Source organism: Orbicella faveolata, unplaced genomic scaffold (assembly GCF_042242905.1).
Source record: "Orbicella faveolata isolate gen_17 unplaced genomic scaffold, um_ofav_v1 contig_46, whole genome shotgun sequence".
NCBI classification, from domain to species: domain Eukaryota; kingdom Metazoa; phylum Cnidaria; class Anthozoa; order Scleractinia; family Merulinidae; genus Orbicella; species Orbicella faveolata.
The window spans coordinates 27,090,264-27,115,880 of NW_028301576.1; the positions used below are offsets into that span (position 1 = coordinate 27,090,264).

Consider the following 25,617-nt stretch of genomic DNA (forward strand, 5'->3'; position numbering starts at 1 on the left):
TGTTGGGTGTGGGAACATCGAATTTCGGCCGAGGAATTCGCTTCGGCATGGGGAGGAATATCTGCCAGAGCGCTTGCCTAATCAGCCACTTTTTTCCGGTTTCTTCAGGTACCTTGGTACCTTGGCGGCCTCGGCTAAGTTTTTGATCGCGGCGATTCCTTTCCACTAGCGCCCGGGGCCATAGTATATCTTTGCAAGTTTGGCGTCTATATAAGTAAGGAGTAAAAAAGTTTAAAGGAACCGGAAGGCCGCATACCCCAGAGCGAGCACCCCGACGCCCACGAGCATGCGTTCACCCTTTTTCTGCTGCTCGCTTGGTTGGTAGAAATCTGAGAATTCGGGCTCTTTGAGGGGTACCACCTGTTTGTCAGGATACGCCTGGTTGTAGAGTTTGAAGGCATAGTCGGTGTTGGTGAAGTTCTGCTTGGCCTGCTCCCTTGTTTGCGCGTTGGTCGCGATCCAATCAAGAAGTTGTGTTCGGTCTCGCGTGTATTTGGCGTAAGCAGCTTGATAATCTTCGAGAGCTTTGTGGCACTTTTTTTCTTCAAGTGCAGCTTTGTCGCCCCCGCCAAGCGCCCTCGCCAGATAATTGCCTCCGATAAAAGCTGTGGCGTTCAACACAGCCCCACCAACCATAATCGCGATGCTCGCCATAGTTATATATTATCGGAAGCTTTTTTCAAATCATAACTCTAAGTTATTCCTGTTTTCCTTGAATAGTACCAAGTTCTTCGCAATCCAGTCGAGAAGGTCTTTGGGCTCATTTTATTTGTCTTTGGCGTTTTGATACACCTCGGCGGCTCGCACTTGACAATCTTTCAAAAACTCCGCATTTTCCTTTCTATTCACGTTTGCCTCGATCCAGGCGTGGTTGAGAAGTGAATGCTTGAAAAGCTCAAGAAACTCCTTGAGTGCTTCGTCGTAGCTCTTTTCATCTTCTCTCGCAGATCTCAAAAACGTCCACGCTTGCAATACTTGCCATTGTGCAATATAAGAGACTTTTTGTTCAAAACAAATTTCAAATGCTGGTGGGAAGGATTTTTTGGTCCTCAAGGTACTGTTTGAGCAAAATGCTGGCGCTATGACGGCAGTGAACTTCACATAATTCATCGGGCTGTTGCTGGGATCGGAAGTGTAATTCTCTTTCACAACCTTTTTTGCAGCCCAGCCGATGCCCACAGCTAATCCCATGAGAGTTGCGGCCTCAATGACGGCCCTGACAAGCTTGTTGTCAGACATGGCGCGTTTGACATAAGTAAAGAACGAAAGTTTAAAACAAATTTAATCTGTCTTTCCCGCGGCTTCTTCTTCTTCTCTTCTTAGTATTTTTGATAGTCTTCTTACCTCTACTTCTATTTTTCTTTGTCTTTTTCTTTCTTCTTCGCCCTTATCAGCAAACATTTTGTTGGTAAGTTGCGCCACCTTTTTGATAGCTTTTGCGGTAAATTTGAGCCATAATACCGAAATTCCGCCAATTGTGGCTGTAGAGATGAGAAGATGCGCAATGGATGGGTTCAACATCGTGATATACTTTTGGGTGTACAAAAGTTCAAATCATTTTTTAAAATCCTTTTCAATGTGTCGCGCGAGCAGGTTCTGGCTCAACATGCGTGGGCTCAGGCGCGGGCTCCGGCATTTTAATTTTGTCAAACACGGGCTTGGCCATTGCCTTGAGCTCTTCCCGTTTGTAATAACTCCCAATCAGTGAAATGACTATGCTGCCAACAGCAAGCCATTGGGTGGTGCTGAGGGCACTATTTTTTTCACCGCTGCGCTTTGGGCTTTTGCCTTCTTCTGTAGTCGGGGCTGGTTCAGGAGCAGCTGTGGCGGCTTTCGCCTTATTTTCCGCGTGATAAACCTCCGCCGCTTTTTTTTGTTGCTCCCGGGCCAGCCGCGTTCTTTCAGCAACCATTTTTCCAGCAGCCACACGCTTTGGATTTTTTACGCGCTGTGTAGTTGGAGTCGGAGTTGTCGCTTGCTGTGTGATATCGCCGGCGGGTGCTGTCTCGGTCTCGACCTGAGGTGCGCTCTCAGATTGTTCAGTAGACATTCTGAGACGAACCGTATTCTAAGCAAATGAAAAAAGTTTAATTGTTTAAACTTGTCAGCAAGCCCTCAGCAGTTGTTGATGAATGCTGCCCAGTTATTTTGCAGTTGCTGAGCCGGGTACTTCATCAATGCCCTCAAGCGGATATCTGTATTCATCACGAGAAGGATGGCTCTGCTCCGGCAACTGTGGACTAAAATCAATATGTTTTGTGGTGATCAGTGCCGCGTTGGCCGCGGCAAGAAACTGGCCGCACTTAAAAGCAAGGTTGCCAGCCAGATTGGAGAGCTCTTTGTTCAAGATGTAGTCATTTCTGAGTTCTTTTTGGTAAGTGTCGATGTCTTTGATTTTAACTGCCATTCCGACCACTTTGTTTGCAAGAAAAATGAAGCTGTCGATCAGGCTTTCTGTTGTCTTTGAGCCCACGTACGTCTTGTAGCGTTTGGTGAATTTCTCAACCTCTTTGTCGCTCAGGCGCTTCACCTGCTCGTGGGTTAGCTGCACTCTGATGGCCTCTTTGGCTTTGCCTGTGGACACCAGCATGGCCAGCTGCTCACGAAGAGCAGGAATGTCAGGTCTGGGGGCGGTTGGAACAAGGCCACCTGTGGGTCCACTTGACGGCTCGGGCTCGGTTTCAAGAAGGTTCATAACTTCTGCTAACGTGGCCTCTTCACCAGCCATTGTGCAAGGCTATATACAACTTTAATTTTTTTACTCAGATAACTTTACCCCGTAGGGGTAGCGAAGCGAGAACACAAGATAAGAGAACTTTTGCTCTTTCAGCTTTGAAACCAGACCTTTGTACTCATCCGGGGAGAGCTCGCCGGCGTAATCATCAAAGATGGCTTTTGTTATCTTGGCCGAGGGGGTGTAAAAGAGGACGATCACCGCTACATTCTCCCGGAAGGAAGCTGTTATGCCGGTCATCTTCTGGGTCAACGCCCAAACACTGATGCCCATATGGCGGGCAGAAAAGGCGAGATTCACCAGCTCGCCAGTGTGCCCTTTCATGTCTTTGGAGGCTGCGCAGTCATCGAGGATTATGAGCATGTTGGTGCCCAGGAAAAGCCATCTCACGAACTTCAACCACTTTTCCACGTCGTGCTGCTCGCGGACTATCGCATCCATTCTTGGATCGTTTTCGTTAAGCCGGTGGTAGGTCTTGTTGTGCATGAACGTCGGGCAGATGAGCATGATGTAGTTGAACTTGAAGCGGAAAGGGCCGTAGAGCTGGTCAACCAAACCTCGATTTACCTGAATTTGTTGGCCCCACAATGAGAGCGGTGAAGGGTGTCTTGCTGGGGTCCATGTTCATATTCAATTCTGTACAGATTCCAGCTGTCTGTCCATAAGGTTGAACTGGAAGTCGGCAATGATGAATACGTGTCATTTCACATTGCCCGAGCCTTTGGCTTTCCGCTCAATTTCCAGCTGGACACCGTCCATACTGTTTACAATCTGCATGCCGCTGCCGTGCATTTCTTCGTCAGCCATGGAGCGCTATTAATCACAAGCCCGAACTTATCACCGGTGTAAAACTTTCACATATCCATGTGCTCCATTTTATTTCTTTCTTTCACAAACAAGTTGCAGGCCTCTTCCCACATGTCCTTGCCTTCGATGCCGTTGTTGTAAAGCATGTTTGGCGTGCCGTTGACCGTGACGCTGACTTTCGTCAGATCCGGGAAGATGAATTTTTCTGAATCTCTGTCGCCAGCAGTATACGGCTCAACAAACAGGAGGAGGAGGGCTTTTAGCGACCTTCTTTAGGCGTCGACTTTTATGTTGATCACTTGTCAGTGTCTCTTTTGAAGGCCACCTTTGTCATGCATCACATGGTCGTAAAGGAACTGACGCTAATGGCAATATTTATTGCTGCCGGGACCACAATCGGCGCTGTCATTGGGGTCCTCACCAGAGGTTTGAACGCCACCGGTAAGGCTTTGGGAAATGGGCTAAAAGAGCTCGGCAAAAAACTTGTTTCCATACTGCCCAGGCTGATTGGCTCGATTGTGAGCTTTCTTTTCAAAGCCGCCGGCCAAGTCGTCAGGTTTCTGGCCAAGCACACCTGGCTGCTTATTCTCGCCGTGGTGGCCTTTTTGTTAGAACAATTTCTTAAGCAGCGTTAACTTTACCCCCAAGCCATGAACAGCAAAGCCGATAATCCTACTACAGCGACAATGACAGCTGTTTTGTTTATTTTGTGTTGCGATGTTTTCTCTGGAGTCTCGGGCTCTATTTTTTGCACCTGTGCTTGTTGAGTTTCGGACGAAGCTGGTTTCCTTGATTCGGCTGTTGTGGCTTTGTGTATCGGGTTGGACGGATGGCTGTTGGGAGGGTTAATCTTTGATGGGCCGCCTGCCATGAGTTTGAGCCCAGCTTTTTTTGTGTCTGGATTTACCTCGTTGTTCACTCCCAGTTTCATCCCGGAGACCGCCTGTTTCAGCTTGTTGTAACCGATCGTGCTTGCAGTATTGATTATCATTTGTGCAGGCATAAGCCAGGCCATGGGTGCAACAGCGAGATTGAGCCTAACCTTCGCTTGATCCACCACAAGCTGGTACCTTTGCACACTCGTGGCCAGGTCTGGCTGTGATCGTGCTTTCCATCAGCACCAGGAACTTGCTTTGGGCTTCTCTCCCTCAACCACCCGAACCGAGAATGCTACTGCGGATGTTGACTTGTGTGCCCAGGATGCAGTAATCGAAAGCCTCAATGACTGGTTGATTCTGAACAAGCCCACCTGTGTCAAACCTGATGCTGTGTTTGACGCGAACCAGTCCGATTGGGTATCAGAAGCGGCCCCTGGGTTGATGTAATAAATCAGGTTTCCTTGAACAGCTTTGCCGCCTTCATCACTGAATTTGTTCCATCCCGGGTAAAGGTAGTCAGTTTTCGACGTGCCGCTCACATAGATGTAAACGCTTCCCAGACCGTGGTTTGGCCCGTGCGTGAAGCGAAAATCGCTAGAGGTGTCAATGTCGAACTCGCTGCATAGCCTTTTGTACGAAGCAACATCATGATTGTTCATTTGGCTGAATGGCGGATCGCCGGGCAAAGCGCTCACGCCCTGAATACCTCCTAGCTGGTACAAAATGCGCCTGACCGTGAAATAGACGCGGAATTTGTAGAAAGCTCTTATCTGCAGGGGGAGATTCATCCCGCTGTCAAAGATTTCACAAGAAACTCCGCAACCTTGTATCATGTAGAAAACCGCGAAGTTAAGCTGTTGCGGCCAATATTTCATGTTAGGCCCTCCTAACCAGTGTTTTGATTCGGCTGCAGAAGTGTGCCTGAGTTTGGTTTCTTGAAATATTTCTCGGAATTTTGTTGTGAAATATTGGTCAGGCGTGACGTGGATTTGGATTGCGTCGTTGAATATTTTTTCAAGCTTGGCGCTTTGCCATCAAAAGGTACCGCAGGGATGGGCAGGGAAATTTTTTAACCAAGCAGCGACAATTGATAAGGAAAACCACCGCTGTCTCCCAAACCTAGCGCTTCTTTCATTTCGGCGCTCCAATATAGTCTTTGCTTTCTTCGAAAAACACCTCCGCGGTCACGTTATTTTTCTCGTTGACGCTTCCTTGTGAAACGAACCAACTTTTGTCCGCTTTGGGGAGGTGGTTTAAAAAGTTTGTCCACGCCTTTTTCTTTGCCGTCTCCGCTTTTTTTAAAGCAGGACCATTCCACAAATTAGCCATCTTATTTGAACACTATTTTATTAGTTGAATATAAAATGGTTGTTCTCACTATTGTCAAGCAACAGAACAGAGGGACAATATCTTTTGAAGAGCCGATACCGAAAGTACATTTCATGAAACTCATTTCTTGCAGTTCGTACAACAGCTGGGACACTTTGAAAAAAGAAGGTTCAGGCTCCTTGGGAGATAAAAACAAAGATAGAGCTTTGTCAGTTAGTGAAATAACCCCGGGGAATTATAATTTAGAAAGCATGGCAAAACAAATAGACGGTCTGTTCGACAAATATCACTATAAACAGTTGGAAACAGAAATAAATCAGCCTGTTGGCCAGCTTGTGATCAGAAATTTTGGGGCAAAACCGATTGAACTTGATCACGATTTAGCCAATTTGCTTGGTATTGGGCGAAAGTTGGATCTTATAACATTCGTAAAACGGCTTACGTATCCAACGACATATTTTATTCATTATAATTTGATCGACACAGAACGGAATCTGTTCAATGGCAAAAGGTCAGATGTATTAGCCTTGTTTGATGTGAAAGGGAAGCCTTATGAAAAGGTAAGCTACCAGGGTTCTCCGCAACAGGTTTTGCGAGACTGCTCTACAGACGAGTTCATAAATAGTATTACTATTAGTGGCAAAGATGAAAATGGCAAACTCTTTGATTTCAAGGGCTTCCCTCTTTTTGAATTAGAGTTAAATTAAATTTCTATAGATACGCAATGTCTTCGGCAAATCTGTTGCCACCAAGCGCGCTGCCTGCCGAGAATGAAAGAAGACTCTATGCAAGCCTTCTCGAAACGACAAATGGCGAGAATTTCTGACTAACTGAGATAAGTAGAATTGAAAAAGAAATATCTGCTGAGGTCGAGCATTACAGGCTCATGTTGAAAAAATACAAAAAAACCCAGAAAGCGCTTCACTATTCCCTGGTTGGCCTTGGCACCTTCACGGCAGTTCTGTCTTCCAGGGCTGTTGCAACATCACTCACAGGTGTTGGAATTGTTGTCGGTGCCCCTGTCGCCGGGATAGCGGCTTTATCTGGCGCAGTTTCCACTGGCTTGTCCATTGTCAACAAGAAGCTTGAACGCAAAGTTAATAAGCACTCGAGAATCCATTCTCTGGCTATTGCATAACATGACTCGATAAACCTCGCCGTCTCACAGGCTCTTACTGATAATCGCGTTTCTGACACGGAGTTTCAACTTATCACACGTGAAATGCAGAAATATCGCCAGCTTAAAGAAGCTTTACGATTGAACTTCATGCAAATACAGACAAGTCCAATCCAGCCAGATGTCGAAGAAATAAGAAACCAGGTTTGGGCACAGGTTCGGGAAGAATATAGAAAAAAACTTGCGGATTAAACCGCAGATTTGAACTAAATTTTGAGCGAAAAAACACGAAACTATCTCTTAGTCTTGTTAAAAACCGATGATTGCGTTACACCACATTACCTTCATGCGTGACAGGTCACACAAAAGGGCAAAAACCCTGTCGGGGGGTGCTCGTTGGCTGTTCTTTTGCCTAGCCCCGGGCTAGGACTTTTTCGCACCGCTGACAAGGCAGCTGTCCTGTTTTACCTCTGGACGAGGTTTGAGGTCCCGAGGGTCCTCTGAGCACCCCCCAGTCTCCACTGGGCCTGGGCGGGTTCACCCGGGGTTGTCACTGTGGACGGTCTCGCCCCATACCCCTGACAAGCGCCTGTACGTGCTGTATTAGGAATCAGAGGTGGCCACCCTCACATGCAAAAGCACCATCATTTGCTCGCTGATAAATTGTATAATACTCAAGCTATATACATTGATCCAGTCGCCTCTCCTATCACTTGTGGTGTTGCTTCTCTGTCCTTTGCCTAAATTTCGCAGGTTTTCACACATACGCATGTGCTTTTGGGAGGCGAGATGATGTCATGCTTGAGCTATATTTAGAGGTTGGCTGAATAAATTATATCACAACAGCACTTCTGAAGGCCAAAATGATTGTGCTGTTCCACGCTATTTGCTTTATTTTCAGGAACTTTCTACACCCGTTTGGCAGAAAGAGGTCAGACAGGTAACATATCAAGTCGTTGAGGCCATGTGAGAAGCAGAGGAAACCGATTGAGTCCCTTGTTCAAGCATATTTCATGTTACGAGCGATCGAATCTTGCTATTTTCTCGTTTCCTCCTGCTCGCTTCACTTCGGCAGCTTCTGTGCTGAAAAAAATAACTTTAAGCACGTTGCCTGAGCGTATTTTTTGGTAAATTCTGTTCTGGTTCGTTATTTTCGGCCCAAACAAAAAAATCTTGAGTTGTCCTCCATGTTTTTCAGTACCGCTCGTCCAAGGGGCCTGGGGAATATTTGGTTCCAGTCTTTCTGAGAAAAATGTCACGCAACTCGCAGATTTCAAAACAAAACTTTGCTTCGAACGAAGGTTATATCTTCACCGCTGAGTAAAATTTTGGCGCTCGACTGGTTAAAAAATTTTTTCTCCCCCTTTTTTCGTTTTTTTTTGTGACGCTGTCGCGAGCTTGATGATGTTTTCTTATGCCTCATGAAATTTAATAAAGGCTCGGTTGTACTCATGGACGTCATAAATTGGGTATCCCAGATAGTGGTAAATGTTTTTATTGTAGCAATCGTAGCAAAGGTTGTTCTTTTTCCCCGTACATAGTACCTACCGCAAAGAACAACTTAATTACCATTTTTGCTCATGGATGTTATGTAACATCCATGAGCTTAGGAGGCAGTCCGATGGCACTCACTCACTCACTCCATTCTAACTAATTTATTCATTAAACCTGGATTAAACAATTTTCCCCTACCTCCCCTGCTAAATATTGTTTTTGTCCAAGCTGGTAGATGTATTTATGACTGTGGTCATGTATCGTTCACAACAGCACTATCGGTGAGGTCAAAGAATTGATACAAGACACCTGGGAAGACAGAGCCAGAAAGTGAGATCCTGATTAGCTTTTTTTTTCTTGGCAAGAGAATTTGATGGTTTCCACTTGCCTTCTCTCATGGTGTAGTCTAAGGTAAGCTTAGGTTCTTGTTAGGTTTTGGTTTCATTGTTTCTTTACTGTTTTATTTTGTACGCACACCGCCAGTAGGCTGGTTGTCCAGCAGCACTCCGCTGTAGTCGGTCGTTCAGTGGCGTTCATTGTTGTATAAAAGCCCGCGCGATCAGTCTTCATTCGTCCGCCATCTTGGTTGTATCTAGATCTCATTACGGGGAGATTTCGCTTGCATTAAAGATAAAGCTTACAGTTTGTCGGGGCCTAGTGTGTGTCCATTTAGACTACTGGCGTGGTGGCAGCGATAAAGATTCGAATTGTCATGTTCCCGTCAGATCCAACGCACTTTATCGACAGATTCGTCGGGATTCCCAAGCAGCCAAGAGTCGGTTGTCGATATCATCTTGTTCCGTAAGCTGCGATGTCTTCTAACAGAGCCCCCAAGCAGTGGTGCCTCTCAAAGAACGAAACTTTAACCTCCTTTGAGAGTTGGAAACAAAATCTTCTCTACACCTTGTCTCTGGACGCCAATTTCGCGCCATTTTTGGGCGAAGGGTTGTCGTGGCTGAAAAAGACTAGGGCGAGCCCGTTACGCGGTTACACTGATGATGGGCAGTCGGTTCCAGCTGCTTGAAGGCATACTGCTACCCAAAAGGTAAACATGCTCGAACTCATGCTAGGCCAGATTGCAAATTATTGCCCAATTATCTCTCGTAATACGATTGTCAAGAATTCTACTTGTATTGGGGACATATGGCAGACAATTAGACTTTATTTCGGATTCCAGACTACTGGGGGTCACTTTTTAGACCTGGATGACATTCATTTGAACCTCGATGAGCACCCGGAAGATCTTTTCCAGCGTCTTATGGCTTTTGTGGAGGACAGTTTAATTAAACCTCACACCCTGCTCCACCACGGTTCTGTTCTTGAGGAGGAAGAGGAATTGTCACCGACGTTAGAGAATTTTGTTATTTTAATGTGGCTGAGATTGATTAACCCTGCTTTACCTAAACTTGTTAAACAACGATATTGAACTGAACTTCGGTCTCGTACTTTGGCGTCCTTAAAGCCTGAGATCTCCCAGGCACTGGACTCACTCCTTGATGAAATCTGTTCTGCTGAAGACACAAAAGTCATGCGTACAGGAGCCTCATTTGCCACTCAGAAGTCCTCTTTTCGGAGGGGTACACCGACCTACAGTAAGTCGTCTGCGAGGTTCCCGAGACGCTCCTCTCAAAAGGTGAAAGAATTCCCCCTCTGTAAACAAGCTGGCCGCACTTCTCACAGCCACTTTTTAAGCGAATGTGGGTTCCTTCCTGAACAGGACCGTTTGTACCTTCTGAAAGCTCAGATTGTTTCAATCCTGGATGACGACAGCGTTGACTTAGACCTTTTGTCAAGTAATCTTGACCTGCCGAGTCATCAGAATCTGGTCGAGCAGAGTGATCCATTTACGTCTGATGCATCCAGGAGGGTCCTCTTTCGTCAGTCTCCGTACATTGACACGTTTTTCGGCCATCATCAGGCTAGAGTCATCATTGACAGCGGTGCCACAGGTAACATGATCAGGCTCTCTGCTGTACAGAGGCTCGGTGCAGGGATTTGGCACAGTTCACAGTCAGCTCATCAAGCGGATGGCTCCTCTCCTTTGAAAGTCCTGGGGGAAACTCGCCTGAGCCTCACCCATGGGAGTCATTCGTTTCAATTTGAAGGTCTTGTTGTGGAGAATCTGGACGTAGATGTCTTGGCTGGTACTCCCTTCATGGAAGCGAATGACATAACCATTCGTCCTGCCAAATGCCAGGTCATCCTTGGGGATGGTACCATCTTCACCTACGGATCTGTCAACCATCCTCCGACTCACAATGCTGTCCGCCGTGCACAAGTACTGCGTGCACCCTCTCAACCACTGTCTGGCCTGGCAACTTTATAGAAATAGTTCTCCCAGAAGATTCCTTACCTGATGCTGAGTATGCTCTAGAGCCTTGATTTGACACCACTAACACCCGTTTGGCCAAAGTCGTCGACATGTGGCCACCTCCCTGTCTCATCACAAGCGTCGCTGGTAGAGTGCATATTCCTAACCTCTCAGATAGGCCTTATGTCCTGAAATGAAATGAACACTTTTGCCAGGTCAACCCTGTCTTCTGTCCGTCTACTCAAGATCAGTCTTCCAACCCAGTTGACAACCTTCCGTACCACAAGTTGTGTTCAGTTCCAGTTTCAGAGTCAAAGTACTCCCAGGGCGTGGCACTAGACCCCGACAACCTCCTCCCTCCAGACATCACAACCAAGTTCCGTAACCTTTTGGTCCAGTACGACTCCGTGTTTGATCCAGCAATTACCGGCTACAATGGCGCCTTTGGTCCCCTTCAGGCAAAAGTAAATATGGGCCTGGTAGAGCCTCCTCAGCGTAAAGGTCGCAATAAACTTGTCGAGCTCCAGCACAAGTTCGATGAATTGGAAAATCTTGGCGTGTTCCGTCGCCCCGAAGACATTGATGTTTCTGTCGAGTATCTTAACCCGTCGTTCCTGGTCAAAAAGTCATCGGGTGGCTTTCGTCTCGTCACTGACTTCGCAGACGTATCATGTTGATTAATTCACCTTCACAACAATGATTTACTATTGTGCAAAAATTACAATACGTGAGTTTGAAATTTATTTTAGACAATCAACTGGAGAATGCCAGGACTGCCAAGAGTATTTTGCCCAATTTCACTTAAGTGAGACATGGACATTGACAAAATCTTGTTTACTTTAAGTTAAGTCAAACATAAACAATTTGATTGTAGCTTGCAGGTAAACAGGAAATCTATAGAAAAAATAAGTATTTCCTTCAATATTTTAAGAATGATTTCAGACAGTTTTGTTTCAATCATGAACCTGAAGGGAAGGGAACGGAATGTTTTTATTGACAGTTTATAAGGTGTTTTTTTTTCTATAGAACTATGTCCATGGAGAGGAGGTGCTCTATCCACTGAGCTCTCCAGGAGTTCTCGTAGCTCAGTGGATAGAGCGTCCGTCCGGTGTTCGGGAGGTCATGGGTTCGATTCCTGTCGGGGACTCAGAATTTTTCTTTGTCCCACGCTCGTGTCATGTTGATTAATTCACCTTCACATTTCATTACCGAGCTTAAAATTCCCCATCTTTATTAACTTATCACTACTCACGATGAATTTGATAGCGTTGATCCTAGCAGTATGCAGGACACCTATCATATATGAACTCAGTTAACTGACCTTGCTCTCCATGAGTTCTGGTAGCTCAGTGGATAGAGCGCCCGCCTGGTGTTCGGGAGGTCATGGGTTCGATTCCTGTCGGGGACTCAGAATTTTTCTTTGTCCCACGCTCGTGTCATGTTGATTAATTCACCTTCACATTTCATTACCGAGCTTAAAATTCCCCATCTTTATTAACTTATCAGTAATCATTGTTATACAGCTGTTTCATAATGTTAACTGAACAAGGACCATAACCAATTTACCTTGACCCAAAATGCACTTCTGACTCATATACGTAATTATATTGTCAATTTTGGACTGACTGATAAATATGGTGAACTCTCATTTAGTGATTTTATTTTGAAACAGACTGTTGTTATTCTTTGACACTACATCATGTACAAGTTAATATGATAACAATGGTCCAATTCCAATGAAAATTAATTATTATTCATTTTAGAATTTATAAGCTGTCTGTGTAAACAATGTGTTATTTGATTTTTGTATTTCTTTTCTATTTCGAGCAGTCTGGCCTCGCACCCTGGCTGGGAACATTTTATTGTGTTCTTGAGCAAGACAATTAACTCTCACTGTGCCTCATTCCACTCTGGTGTATAAATAAGTACTGGCAAATTTAATATTGCGGGGTAACCCTGCAATTGACTAGCATCCCATCTAGGGGTGGTAGAAATACTCCTAGTCGCTTCATGCTACAGAAACCGGGATAAGTGCCAACCTGATGGGACACTTGGTTCATATGCAGACTTTACTTTCACTTCGGAGTTGCTGTTTGCCTCTTTTTTAGAACGAATGCTCATGCAAAACATTTCATATGAAAATGAGTTGATTTTCAAGAGAACAAACCTGCAGGTGACATGCATTTTCATACGAATAGTTTTGCACAAAGACTCGTTTTGCCATAGAGGCAGAAGTCAACTATTCATCCATGAGCTGGCTCAGGGAACCTTTGATTTTGGACAAGCAGCACCACAGGGGAGCGAACACTGCATCAGCAATAACTGAACTATTGAGTTTAATACCAGCCCACTGCGTGTCGGTTTGTTAGCGTACGTTGCAGGCATAAAACAGGGAAAGTCCCCCTCCTTCCATTTGCGCTTTGCCTTTACCTGTTTAACGCCTGCTATGCAGGCTACAGTTTGTCAGAGCGAATTGAGTCTCTTGATCAATGGGATTACCACTTTCTTGTCTATTAGCACTCTCTATTGGTGAAAGGTTTTGTTTTAATTACAAGAGCCACTACACTTTTTCTGGTCTTTATCTAGCTTGGCTGCAGAGAGCAAAGAACATCTGCACAGGAAGCGTGTGTTCAGAGTACCACAAAAATTACAAACATAACATACAATCCCAGCTACCTTGACAAAAGTCTTTGCTTTTTGTGACGTTCTTGTGTTCAAGTCACAGTACATTCCCGGAACTTTGGCCAATAATGTAATGTTATAATGTAAACTTTAAATAATACTATAGACTGCAGCTCAATGGTGACTAAACTTCACGTAAAAAAAATCATGAAGTTTAATATTGACGACAGCATTGTGATTTAGTATTCCCAGAAGTACAGGTCTTTACAATCCGTTTTTAGGGTTTCTTAAGTATTCTTGGAATTTAGTAATTTTGTGTTCCAGGTTCAATTAATCCAGCGTTTAGGATTTTTCATGCATTCAGGATTTTAGTAATTTTGTGTCCGGGGTTTGTATCCTATATTTTTTAGGTTTTTTTCGTAGTATTCCAGTGTTTAATTTTTTTATCAAAGTGAAATTACTTGATCTCGCAAAATTCATCATGTCCATCATATACCCAATTTGCAGTATTGCACAAGCGTAAGTAGCATACTAGTTGTAGTATGTCCCACAAATATGAGAGTTTGTCTTGATTTAAGACATGCTGTTGCAGTGGTGGGCAGAACAAGAAAAAGAAAGAAATCCAAACAATCGTAGGGATTTTATGGTGTATAATTTAGATCACAGAAGAGATGTTTATGTAAAGTAGATGAACCGATTTTTCCCTTTCTGGTCTGCCCCAGTACATGTGGGAAGAAAATTTAAGGACTGAAGCTGGTGTCCACTTAATAATAGACGGTGTCCGCTTAATAGGGGGTCCACTTCAAAGGAGCTCAGTCATCACTGTGCTGGTGTAGAGGATTCACAGAAAAAATTGTTCGGTGTGCTTGATAGCTTAGCTCAGTCACGAGCACACCTTGTTGCGCATGAATCACGCGTCCCAAAAAGGATAAAGTTTGATTCCTGGACGGGCATCATTTTGTTTTCATTAAATTTCGGCTAATCTTTTACTTTTATAATATTTGCGTTGAATGAAACGATGAAATTTCACCATTGAAAGTATGGTAGAGACCCGTTTTCATTTCGTTCATACCGATCTCTTGCCATGATCGCAAAAGCTTAATATCTTTCTGAACAGAGGAATGTCGTTTAAGATGTGCTACATATTATTTTCAAAAACCAACCAAGACAAGGTCAAGTTTTTAATAAGATACCTTAACAAAGCATCATCTCATGAATGGTACTTTGTTTAGCATCTGGTTCCAACTTCCTCTGCTTACTTTGAATAGGTTAAAACGAAAAGAAATTGCTTTCCATTAAAATTATGTACTGTAAATGTGAGTTAACTTGAAAGTTGCACAAGTTAGGAGAAAGCTTGCGCAGGACATAATACTATTTATTAATGCTATTTTTATGACGTGTGCAGAAATTACAAAGTTTACATAAGAATGCTGAAGTAGGCGCTGTAAGTGATCTACAGTAGAATAAAGTTCTCCCACTTTATAAAAACAGTTCTCTGTTGCTTCTTTCTGAAAAGAGAGCAATTTGCATTTTGAGAACCAGTGCCAGTGCTGGCTCCCTTCGATCAATAAATATAACTACCAATTCATTAAGTTTAAATTTGTTGGCTATTAAATCCACAAGCAAATATTTCAAACTATCTTATGTTGATTTTTTTGAGGGAGGGGTGGATGTGCACAGGCCTATTTTCAAATGCTAGCCTCCTGCGCAGACCGTCTTTGGGCTCGTCACGCAATCTTCATCCCCAGGAACATGTGCTAAAACCAAGGGCACATTCCTTTCCCTTTGTTTGCGCATGTCCTGATCATGGCTTCGGACTTTTAATGCAGCAAAGTTTTGCAAGAGACTTTTAACGAGTTTCGTGCACAAATTTTCCAGTCAATGGATTTTTTAAATTTTTACTGCAGTCAGATTATGAGCTACTTGTATCAGAAATGCACAAAAATTGGGGGTCACGGACTTTGTTTCAGAGATAAAGCGTGCAGAAAAGTACCATGATTTTGAAAAATTGTCTCATGTAATTCAGCATGGTCTACAGGGGTTTATAGTTAAAAATATCGGTGAGTCAACAAAGGTAAACAATCTTACTCACATTTTGTAGAAGTGGGTCTGTTGCGTAAACTAATATTCTAAATGTTGCCAACTTTTTCACAATACTTAAACCCCCAAGAAGCATTTGAAACTGCCGCACAGATAAATGATAAGCAAAAAAGAGCGGAATTCGATGGTGCATTTTCCAAAAAAATCAGACTTCTAATTGATAGATTTTCATTTTTTTGCTAGACATAGAAACTCGGTAGAGAAAATGATTCATCAAATGAAAAATAGGTCACTGAATGTCCAAGATTGTTAAATCCAGGAAAAGTTATAGCAATGGCCATCTGCCCTATCATTGTTCATTGTATCACTTAGCGTGCACGCTCGATGCATGACGTGGCGTGTGAATTTGCATGCGCAGTAAGGATGCGTCTTAAAATGGTTTTTGCTCACCTGCATTATCCCAAAACCCTCGTAGAGAACACCATCAGACATTTTATTGAAATGAAAGTTACTGAGAATGTGTGTTCTAAACAACAAGTAACCGATGAACAAGATGTTCCCATCAGAATTGTCTTACTGTTCAAAGACCAGAAATCAGCGAATGTGGTAAGACACCAAATCAGTGATCTGTCAAACGATTGATGCCGTTGTCCAGCCTGTTTACACAAGTCAGAAGATCAAAGGACAATTCAAACCAAAGGAACATAAACCTCCAATTGTGAATCAACAAAACGTTGTTTATTATTACAAGTGTGGTCTGTGCGATGCAGACTGTGTCAGCTTCACGAGTCGACACCTACATCAACGTGTGGAGGAACATAAGCAATCAACAATCGGCAGCCACATGAAGGATGAGCACGGAAAGGATCCAGAGACCATTGGAAGCAATTTCAGGACTTTGAAAGAATGTCAGAGTAAACTTGACTGTTTGATTTTTGAAATGCTTTTTATTCGTAAACTTCAACCAAAATTGAACAGAGTGACTTGATCCGCGCGAAGCTATTTACTTAATTGTTTTAATTATTTTATTTTTAAATCGTTTTTATCACCTTAACATTTTTATTACTCATGCTGCAATTTTCTTGTATTGTTTCTATGTAAATATTTTAGAGTTTTAGTCAGTGTCTCGTTAGCATTCTTATACTCAATTGTATATATTTGGGCGCCTGCAAAACTTTTACTTTTCAACTTGAAAATGACCGTCAAGCGGTCGAAACATCGTTGCTTTTTAACATTAACTTTTTTAGTGAAATCCGTTTCTAAAAATTTGTTGATTCAAATTTTAAAAAAATCAAGAATTGAGAAATCAAAAGTTCGATTTAGTTTGATTGTCCAATTATTTTTGTGAGTTCGATTAGGTTTGATTGCCAAACTAAATCGAACTCAATCAATGAATTGAGTTTGATTGAGTTCGATTGGATTTGATTGACTATGCCAGGTAATTTTGCCACAGAGGGATGAGAAAACGAGGTAGATTTACATTGATTTTTTTAGCTTAAACATACACTTAACATGCAATTTTGATGACAGTAAGACTCTTTTGCAATATTCCCATACTTTTCAAACATACCGTAAATCCTCAAATTAGCGTCCCCCCACGAATAAATGCCCCCTTTGAATAAGCGCCCCGCTACTGAGAGAAATCTTTAAGGAGCCCCCCATCATCTCGTATTGCAAGGGAAAATCCCTAAAAGACATCCTAGTTAAAGCTAAGCTACGAAGGCTTTATAACTTATTGATCTGGGAACGGCAGGAGTCGTGCAGGCTTGTCAACACTTTTATCACTCAGTTTGACTATTAATGGACATGCCCCATCCTGCTTCGCATGAGATTACTATGCTTTCCACGTTCACTAAAGGCTTTAAGATCTTTTTAGAGCAGAAGACCTACATTTTCAAAGAACATATATGGCTCTCAGAGAAAATACCCTAGTCTGAACATTAGCAATCATATCTGGGAAGCTAAACGCTAGCCTTCTTCCAGAACCAAAACACACAGACCTTAACTGACATCTGGATCGAAAATCTCTTCATGCCAATGGCTGAGCTCCTAGAGAACTCATTGGTTCATTTCAGGAACCAATAGAAAAACTGGCGGCATTTTTCGATCTGAATAATGGTCAGTGGGGATATATAAACTCAAAACAGCATAATCTACTCTGACTGCTCACAGAACCATCAGTGGCAACTGACGAGATTCTTTTAGAATCGAAACTGCAGTCTCGCCTCAGCAATACTCTTGTGAAATGGCAGCGACCAAACTTACTGCTGATGGTCTTTTATCGACCAAAGAGACAGATCCTGCCACGGAGGATACCAGAATGGACACCGATGTCTTACGAAGATGTCGGTTCTAGTAATGACAGTGTCCCAAATGCTCAAAGACAAGAGTGTAAGAAGGAGACAACGAACGAGCCAAAGAAGCCCGAGCACAAAACCAAAGACCCTGTACGCTCTGACATGACGAGCAACGACAGAGGCAGAAAGCGCCAAAGAGAAATACCACCAAAGTCCGCTAAAACTACTGGCAGCTCCGATAGAAAGAGATCATTACACGAAGAAGAGCTAAACTCCATCCAGGACAAGATTGACAGCTCCAATTACTCTATCAGTCTGCTGAATACTCACCTGGAGAAGGGCTCATGCCCCAAGACTTTGAGATACAATGCACGGGCGAACATCGCGCCTGACAAGGACTTTGAGAAAGACATTAACTCCATTAGAAAGAAAGCCGAACAGGCTCTTGTAGGGACCCTAGTGAAATTTCACCGCTGGCATGTAGAAAGGCTTAAGAATAAGTACAGCAAGCTCGAACAAGCTAAGTCTTGCAGAAGTTTCCATGAAACCAACCAGTCTTCCCGCAAAATGACGGCTAGAAATAGAAATGTGAACGAAGATAAGAAAGACAACAAGCTAGCCGAAGTGTTGAAAGCCAAGATCAGAGAGGTCGATATATTGCTGGAACAAATGAGATCACAAGCAACGAATAAAAAAAGTGAATTTTATCCTGTTGTCTTATCTGACCCTTTAGAAATAAGGGAGGAAGGGAAAAGAAACAACACAGATAACAAAGCAGTTAAAAGCCGGAAAAGATTAGAGCGGAGAAAAATCAGAGTAAAAACACTTTCAAAACAACATTGAGTCACGCAAACAATATATCAAAAACCTGTCAAATACACGGCTGACAAATGAGCAAATTACCCTGCTATCCAGAGCTTTGAAATTCATTCCTGCTCCCCTGACAAGAGAAAACATTATCAGGCACCAGCTACTCAATGATTTCAGTCATTTTGCCAGAATGCACCTTAAGTACATATTTCACGGTTACAATAAAAAACCTCATCCTTTCCACGTCAAGTCAGACGGGGACCCCCTTTCTAGAAGAAGTCAAATTTGACGTTGCTAATATCAAACTGAACAGGCCGAAAGACAACCTGTCACACGAAGAGCAAAATGCTCTCAAAGAACTATCACATGACAAGAACATTGTACTGAAGAAAGCCGATAAGGGTACCACAACCGTCATAATGAACAGAACAAATAAACTTAACAAGGGTCTAGTCCAACTTGATGATATACATAACTACTGACCCCTAGACAAACCTATGGTTGACACCACAGCCAAAAAAGGTCATCAATTGATTTGATCACTACTACAAGGCCACATAGACGAAATGACGGCTAAATGGCTCTCCCTTACGCCCAACCCTCCGTGAATACCAGTGTTTTACACACTTACAAAGATTCACAAACCAACACCTGTTGGTAGACCAATTATATCAGGGTGTGACGGCCCTACAGAAAGGATCTCGTTTCATCTGCGAACGGCAGGAGTCGTGCAGGCTAGTCAACACTTTTATCACTTAGATTATTTTCTACAAACTGAAGGCTAAGAGAGAAGAAACAACAGATAAGAAAAATGCAAGCCATGAAGAAAAATTAAAAAAAGGAAATAAAAGAAAAAAGAAGACAAAAAAAGAAAGAAGAAAAAAGAACAAGGAAAGAAGAATGTCTTAGTGTATAGCTTATTTTTTACCAGCAATATTTATTTTCACAGTGTTGTTAGTTATTTTGCTTTATTGTAAATACAGATGTATACGGGAAAGTGGCAGAGAGGCGGGACCCCTGGATCAGGCTGTAGTCCCGCAATTATTTATTGGTCTTTTTTATGTTTATGTGAAACAACTTGTGATTCTTTGTCAATACCATTATATAAGAAGAAATATTTTTTTATTTTCAAAGTTTTCTGTCACTGTTAAAAATACTGTAATATATGTCACAATTTGTCTTCATTTTTCATTATTTTAGTGATTTTATTAATATTTGTAAATAGTTAAATTTCTTGCATGCTCCTCCTTTACTTGGTTGTGCTGTGAAATAAAAACAAAAATTATCGCATTCCTTTATGACTCAGCAATCAACAGCCTTAAACAAAACCACTTCTTCAACGTTCAACATCTCTTGCAACAACGTTTTCAAGAACAGATTGCTCAATAGCGAGAAACTCGCCACTGGACAAAACGCCTTTTGCATTTTTGTCCACAGAATACCAGCAGTCACTGGCAAGATGATCATTTGAAAAGAAATCTGCGTGCTCCAAGACGGAAAACACATTTGATGTGTCTAAATTTAAATTTGGAAAGCTGCTACATCTCTTGGTGAGGCTAGGAACCATGTACTTCTCAACCAGATACAAAACTTGTGCATCACGTTTATGCCACTCAAGTAAACTTTCTCGGTGTACAGGAAATGCGAAAACTCAAGCATACCTTCATATTCGCAGTCAGGGAGATTGATATGTTCTTGTTCAGCCAGTTCACCACCAAACATCACATTGAAAACTAGACTTTTTCCCGCCAACAACAACTTATGGGCTGGAACAATTTTGCCTTCAACACAAAACTTTACATCACTTAGGCAAGTACTGTTAAAAAACGCATTGAACATCGTAAAAGCTGTGATGGTGGGGGGCAAAGGAAAGTCTGTGGAGGAGAAAGAAAGAACGAGGACTGCAAACACTCTTGGAATAGCAATAACTGATAAAATGAACCTTTTAGAAATGCAGTAGGAGTGTTAAAAAGGTTTTCATTGATAGATTTTGATTTGTTTATCTCATTGCCACCTTTGAACAGCGTTCTGCTTTGAGGCCCAGGTTCGCGCAATAAATATGATGAGCGCTTGGCCAGGCGCTTGGCTCCTACAAATGTGCTACAGCTGTTATTTTCATTTATTTTCACTTGCGTTGTTAGCTGATTTTGCAAATTACAGAAGTTCTCCTATCAAAAATAATTGTCCTACGAGACACACAATTGACGAGTCATTGTGAAATAGTTTGTCAGAGACTGCCCAGATGTATTTGCAGCTAGCTTGTTTCTTGATTAATGGGATTATAACTTTTTTGAGAATTAGCACTCCCTTTTAGTGAAATGTTTTACCTTGATTAATACAAGAGCTGCCATGCTGTTTCTGGTCTTCACCTAGCTAACCTGCAGAGAAATAATACATTAACTGAACATCTACGTAGGAGATCTGCATAGGAGAGTCCTTTTTTTCAGGACTGGTACTGTACCACAGTTTCATATTCTTTCACCAAGCGGAGGCATTAGAAACTCTTACATCACATGAAACTTGGGTGCAAAATTGTCATGTTTCCTGAGTGAAAGAGAAAAGCATGTCAGTATTAAAGGCCCGGGAAGGGGGAGGGGACTCCCGCGTGAAAAGGTCAGGGATGTTCGTTGTCTTGATTAGGAGTGTCAATTACGGATTCGACATTTGCTTTGAGTATCGATAACTTCTATTGTGCGCTCGCATAATTTGTAATGTTCCCAGGCCTCCGAATAATTGGCTGCTTCTCATCGCTTCCCGCCCAACATGGTCTCACACGTTTCACTCGTAGCGGCGGGTAGCGATGTGCCTACTCTTGTTATCAAAAGAAAATATCGGCTTTCACGAACAAAGAGTGCTTGTTGTTAAGTAATATTTATAAAATAAAGAGGAACCACCAAAGTAGATCAAACAGTCCAAACATGTAGAGTATGTGCACGAATGCACTGCTCTAATCTTTGATTGCTACTAGTAATATAAATAACAATACTGAGGCTGTGCAGGTGGATGTGTCGAAAATGAAGACCCAAAAATGAAGACCGAAGATCTAAGACCTTGTGGTCTAAAACGAAGACCCACCGCTCTAAAACAAAGTCCCACCAGTCTAAAACGAAGACCCACTGGTCTAAAACGAAACCCACTGGTCTAAAACCTTTTTTTCTTCAGGGAAAGACTATACACTACGCTAAATTGGGCTATTTCTGTAACACATAACATAAAATATCATTTGAGCACGCGACAAACTTGACAGTTACTTTATCTCAGTCGGTACTGCGTAACGCAATTAAATTCCAACAGTATAGAAATATACATTTTAGTGACGATTTTAGTATATTGTCGTCAACATCATTCTATTTTTCAAATGCGTATGAGAAAATGACGATGAAGTGACTTCATTACTTTGCTATACCGTCCTTATCATATAAAGGCGCAAAGGTCAACTGTGTATAACTCACAAATTTATTCACCGCGTGCTACAAGAATTTAATTTTCTTGGGAAAATTACATTGTCACTCTCACATGCATCCCCGCATTAAAAATATGATGTGAGCAGTCTGTTATTGTTTCTCTGATCTTCCTTCTGACAGGAAAAAAGTTGATATTTATGCAAATGATGGACTGAAACATGGATGCTCACGCTTCTCGTGGCCACTCGGCATAGATTTCTATTTGATTATTCGACTTATTCTCTCATGGGACTACACGTGTTGTTTCCTTCTGTAAGAAAACTACTCTAACAATTGAAACAATGGAAACAGCCAGTGTTTACTAGCATAGCTACTTCCAAGCGAGTGAGATTTATTAGCGTGTTTATTACACTATAGTTTGCAAGAGGTAAATTTCCCTTGATTTCATTTGCAAGACAATTTGGAACAGAAGTCTATTGTATTAATCAGTCAATCTGTTATTTCACACACTACTACTTCAACGGTCACTCACGATGTATGATTTGCAGTTTCACTTTACGGTTGCCGTGTTTTTTGTTTTATGTTGCCCCTCTGATGGGGCAACACGCCAAAATATTTTGATGAAAGTTTGTGGCATTGCCCATTTCATAATCCAACTAATGAAGACCAGGCACAACAGATCAACCGGAAGTTATTTTACATTTCCTCCCATTGTTTACATCCAGATGTTCATTACTTTCAAGAATTTTACTTTGTTCAACCTTGTTCCCATTTTGTTCCTCACATTTTGTTTTACATTCATGTAAAGAAGTTTGCTTTGCTGTTTACGCCACCTGCCACCATGTTTTTACTGCACATTATCAACAATGGCCCACCTACCTGAACTGCTCATAATTTCCCTCATCACCAAGTTTATGTTAACTTCCTTCGTCCTATATTCATCATTTGCCTCCGTTGAACACTTCGTGAAACACTTCAACACAGTTGTCTACATTTTCTGCCCTCAACCCATATCTGGACTTAACCTCAAGCCACTATACACCAGCACATTGTGGATACCCAACACACCTCCTTCATCTCCTTCATTTAACACAAATTTAATTTTGGTTATTTTGGCTCTAGTTCGTCTGATAATTTTGTTTTTTAGATTCCTCATTCTTCACCACGTATTTTGTTTTCATTGTGCACCACCAGTGGACCGCAGGAACGCTATTACATACAGATTGCCATCCCTTCCTTCGCCAGCGCCACCATCTTCACCAGAATTTACGCCTCCTCTACCACCATGATCACTGCCAGAATCTTCTCCTCTGCTACCACTACAATCTCTGCCAGAATGTTCACCTTGTCTGCCAGCTGGACTTTTGCTACAGTCTTCAACACCAGACATTCCTCCACCATCCCCACCTCCACCAGCACTACCTCCTAAAAGGAAAAATCTTCACGAAACAGCTTATCAGAACACTGGAAACACCACATCATATTCAATAACTGAACTACCCTGATATTTATTTATTATTTTAGTTTGTTGATGTTCATGTTAGACTTAAAGGCCCTTTTACATGGGCAATTTTAGGTGTGATTTCAAATCGCATGTGTGCAATTTCAGCATGATATCGCCAGAGATTTCAATCTTACAATGAAAAAACAAATCGTAGCAAAAATTGTCTGTGTAAACGGGCCTTTAGAATATATTAAAAATGTTCATTTCATCATAACCGTGACATGCTGCCCATACTATGGATTATTGCTGACGCTAGTAGGTAGCTATATGCGAACTTTGTGACAAAATATTAGTTGTTTTGAGTGTAAAGCCCTTGCTGTAGAAATATTGCCAATTGTGATGCAAATAGTGCTGATTTTCAATATGAGTAACTCAGAGATTTGTTCAAAAGCTTAATTTTGCTCATTCGTTTAACACTTTTCACCGTACCTTTTAGCTTTCTTAGCAGTAATTAGACAGTAACAAATGCAGGTTCTTTTTAAAGCAGGAACATTGGTTTGCTTGAAGTTTTGAATAATCACCCCTGAAAATTTGAGCGCTTTGAAAATTTAAACTGCCTAAAGATCAGCCATTCTTTGACTTAACTTCTTTTGCATAAGTAGTTCAACAGTTCAGTGCTTTCTTTCCAAGGCTCAAAAGCAAACAATCATAGCCGTACTAGTTTGAACTTAGATTATTTCCTACAGACTGAAGGCTAAGAGAGAAGAAACAACAGATAAGAAAAAAACAAGTCGTGAAGAAAGATTAAAAAAGAAAATAAAAGAAAGAAAAGAAGAAAAAAAAGAAGAAAGAAAAAAGAACAAGGAAAGAAGAATGTCTTTGTATATAGCTTTTTATTTTTTACCAGCCATATTTATTTTCACAGTATCGTTAGTTATTTTGCTTTATTGTAAATACAGATGTATACAGGAAAGTGGCAGAGAGGCGGGACCCCTGGATCAGGCTGTAGTCCCGGCATTTGTGGTCCTGGTGGGGGTACCCGAATGGGTAACCACGCCAAGGCTACTGTGCATGCACTACTATTTCAGTAGCAGGTTTACTCTGGTTCAAGAAACCGCACAATGCTACTTTCCCAGCCCTCAGCTAGCACGCTCGACTGAAACAGTTGAGTTTGGCGTTGTCTAGCTGAGGTTTTATTTTATGTATTTTACTTAATTTGGGGACTCCCGGGGATGTTCCTCGTCTTGATTAGGAGTGTCAATTACGGATTTGACATTTGCTTCGAGTATTGATAACTTCTATTGCATGCTCGCATAATTTGTAATGTTACCAGGCCTCCTGGCCACTTCTCATCGCTTCCCGCCTAACATGGTCTTGCACATGTTTCGTGCAATGCAGCTACTGTTGTTATCAAAAGGAAATATTGGCTTTTATGAACAAAGAGTGCTTGTTGTTAAGAAATAATCTTTATAAAATAAAGAGGAACCACCAAAGTAGACCAAACAGTCCAAACATGCAAAGTACTGTACAAACGCACTGCTCTAATCTTTGATTACTACTAGTAATGTAAATAACAATACTGAGGCCGTGCAGGCGGATGTGTTGAAAACGAAGACCCAAAAATGAAGACCGAAGATCAAAGACCCTGTGGTCTAAAACGAAGACCCACTGGTCTAAAACGAAGACCCACCGCTCTAAAACGAAGTCCCACCGCTCTAAAACGAAGACCCACCGCTCTAAAACCTTTTTTCTTCAGGGAAAGACTATACACTGTGCTAAATTGCTCTCATTACTGTAAAGCATAACATAAAATATCATCTGAGCATGTGACAAACTTGACAGTTACTTTATCTCAGTTGGTACTGCGTAACGCAATTAAATTCCAACAGTATAGAAATACACATTTTAGTGACGATTTTAGTATATTTTGTCGTCAACAATATTCTATTTTTCAAATGCGTATGAGAAAATGAGGAAGTGACTTCATTACTTTGCTATACTGTCCTTATCATATAAAGGTGCAAAGGTCAACTGTGTGCGACTCGCAAATTTATTCACCGAGCGTAGACTGGAGCCTATCCTCCCCGATAGTAAACCACGTGACAAGCACTCTGTTCACCGTGACAAATCCAGGAATAAATATCTTAGACCATTACATTGGATGGTTTACACTTCTTGTAAGCCACACAACCAGAAAAAGCGTAGCAGCTCTTGTAACCTAAACGAAACCTTTCAGCAATAGGGAGTGCTAATTGTCTAGAAAGCGAGGATCCCATTGATCAAAAAATGAAGTTGTTTTAGGTATCTGGACAATCTCTCACAAACTGGGC

At 42.1% G+C, this 25,617-nt stretch overlaps 1 protein-coding gene and 3 pseudogenes across 1 annotated transcript; 3 read left to right on the forward strand and 1 right to left on the reverse strand.

Annotated features, from left to right (window-relative positions):
• Positions 1 to 1,325: 1,325 nt before the first annotated feature.
• LOC149099309 (uncharacterized) lies at positions 1,326 to 2,056 on the reverse strand. The gene has a single exon (XM_089278428.1). It carries the CDS (start codon positions 2,048 to 2,050, stop codon positions 1,574 to 1,576), a length of 477 nt encoding a protein of 158 aa, XP_089134554.1. The 5' UTR covers positions 2,051 to 2,056; the 3' UTR covers positions 1,326 to 1,573.
• Positions 2,057 to 8,254: 6,198 nt separating this feature from the next.
• Positions 8,255 to 11,347, forward strand: LOC149099310 (uncharacterized; annotated as a pseudogene).
• Positions 11,348 to 15,755: 4,408 nt separating this feature from the next.
• LOC149099311 (uncharacterized) lies at positions 15,756 to 16,612 on the forward strand (annotated as a pseudogene).
• Positions 16,613 to 17,428: 816 nt separating this feature from the next.
• On the forward strand, positions 17,429 to 18,634 carry LOC149099312 (uncharacterized; annotated as a pseudogene).
• Positions 18,635 to 25,617: the final 6,983 nt, after the last annotated feature.

What these genes read in the sequence shown, in the direction of transcription:
- LOC149099309 (XM_089278428.1), bottom strand. Translation starts at nt 2,050, where the DNA reads ATGTCTACTGAACAATCTGAGAGCGCACCTCAGGTCGAGACCGAGACA.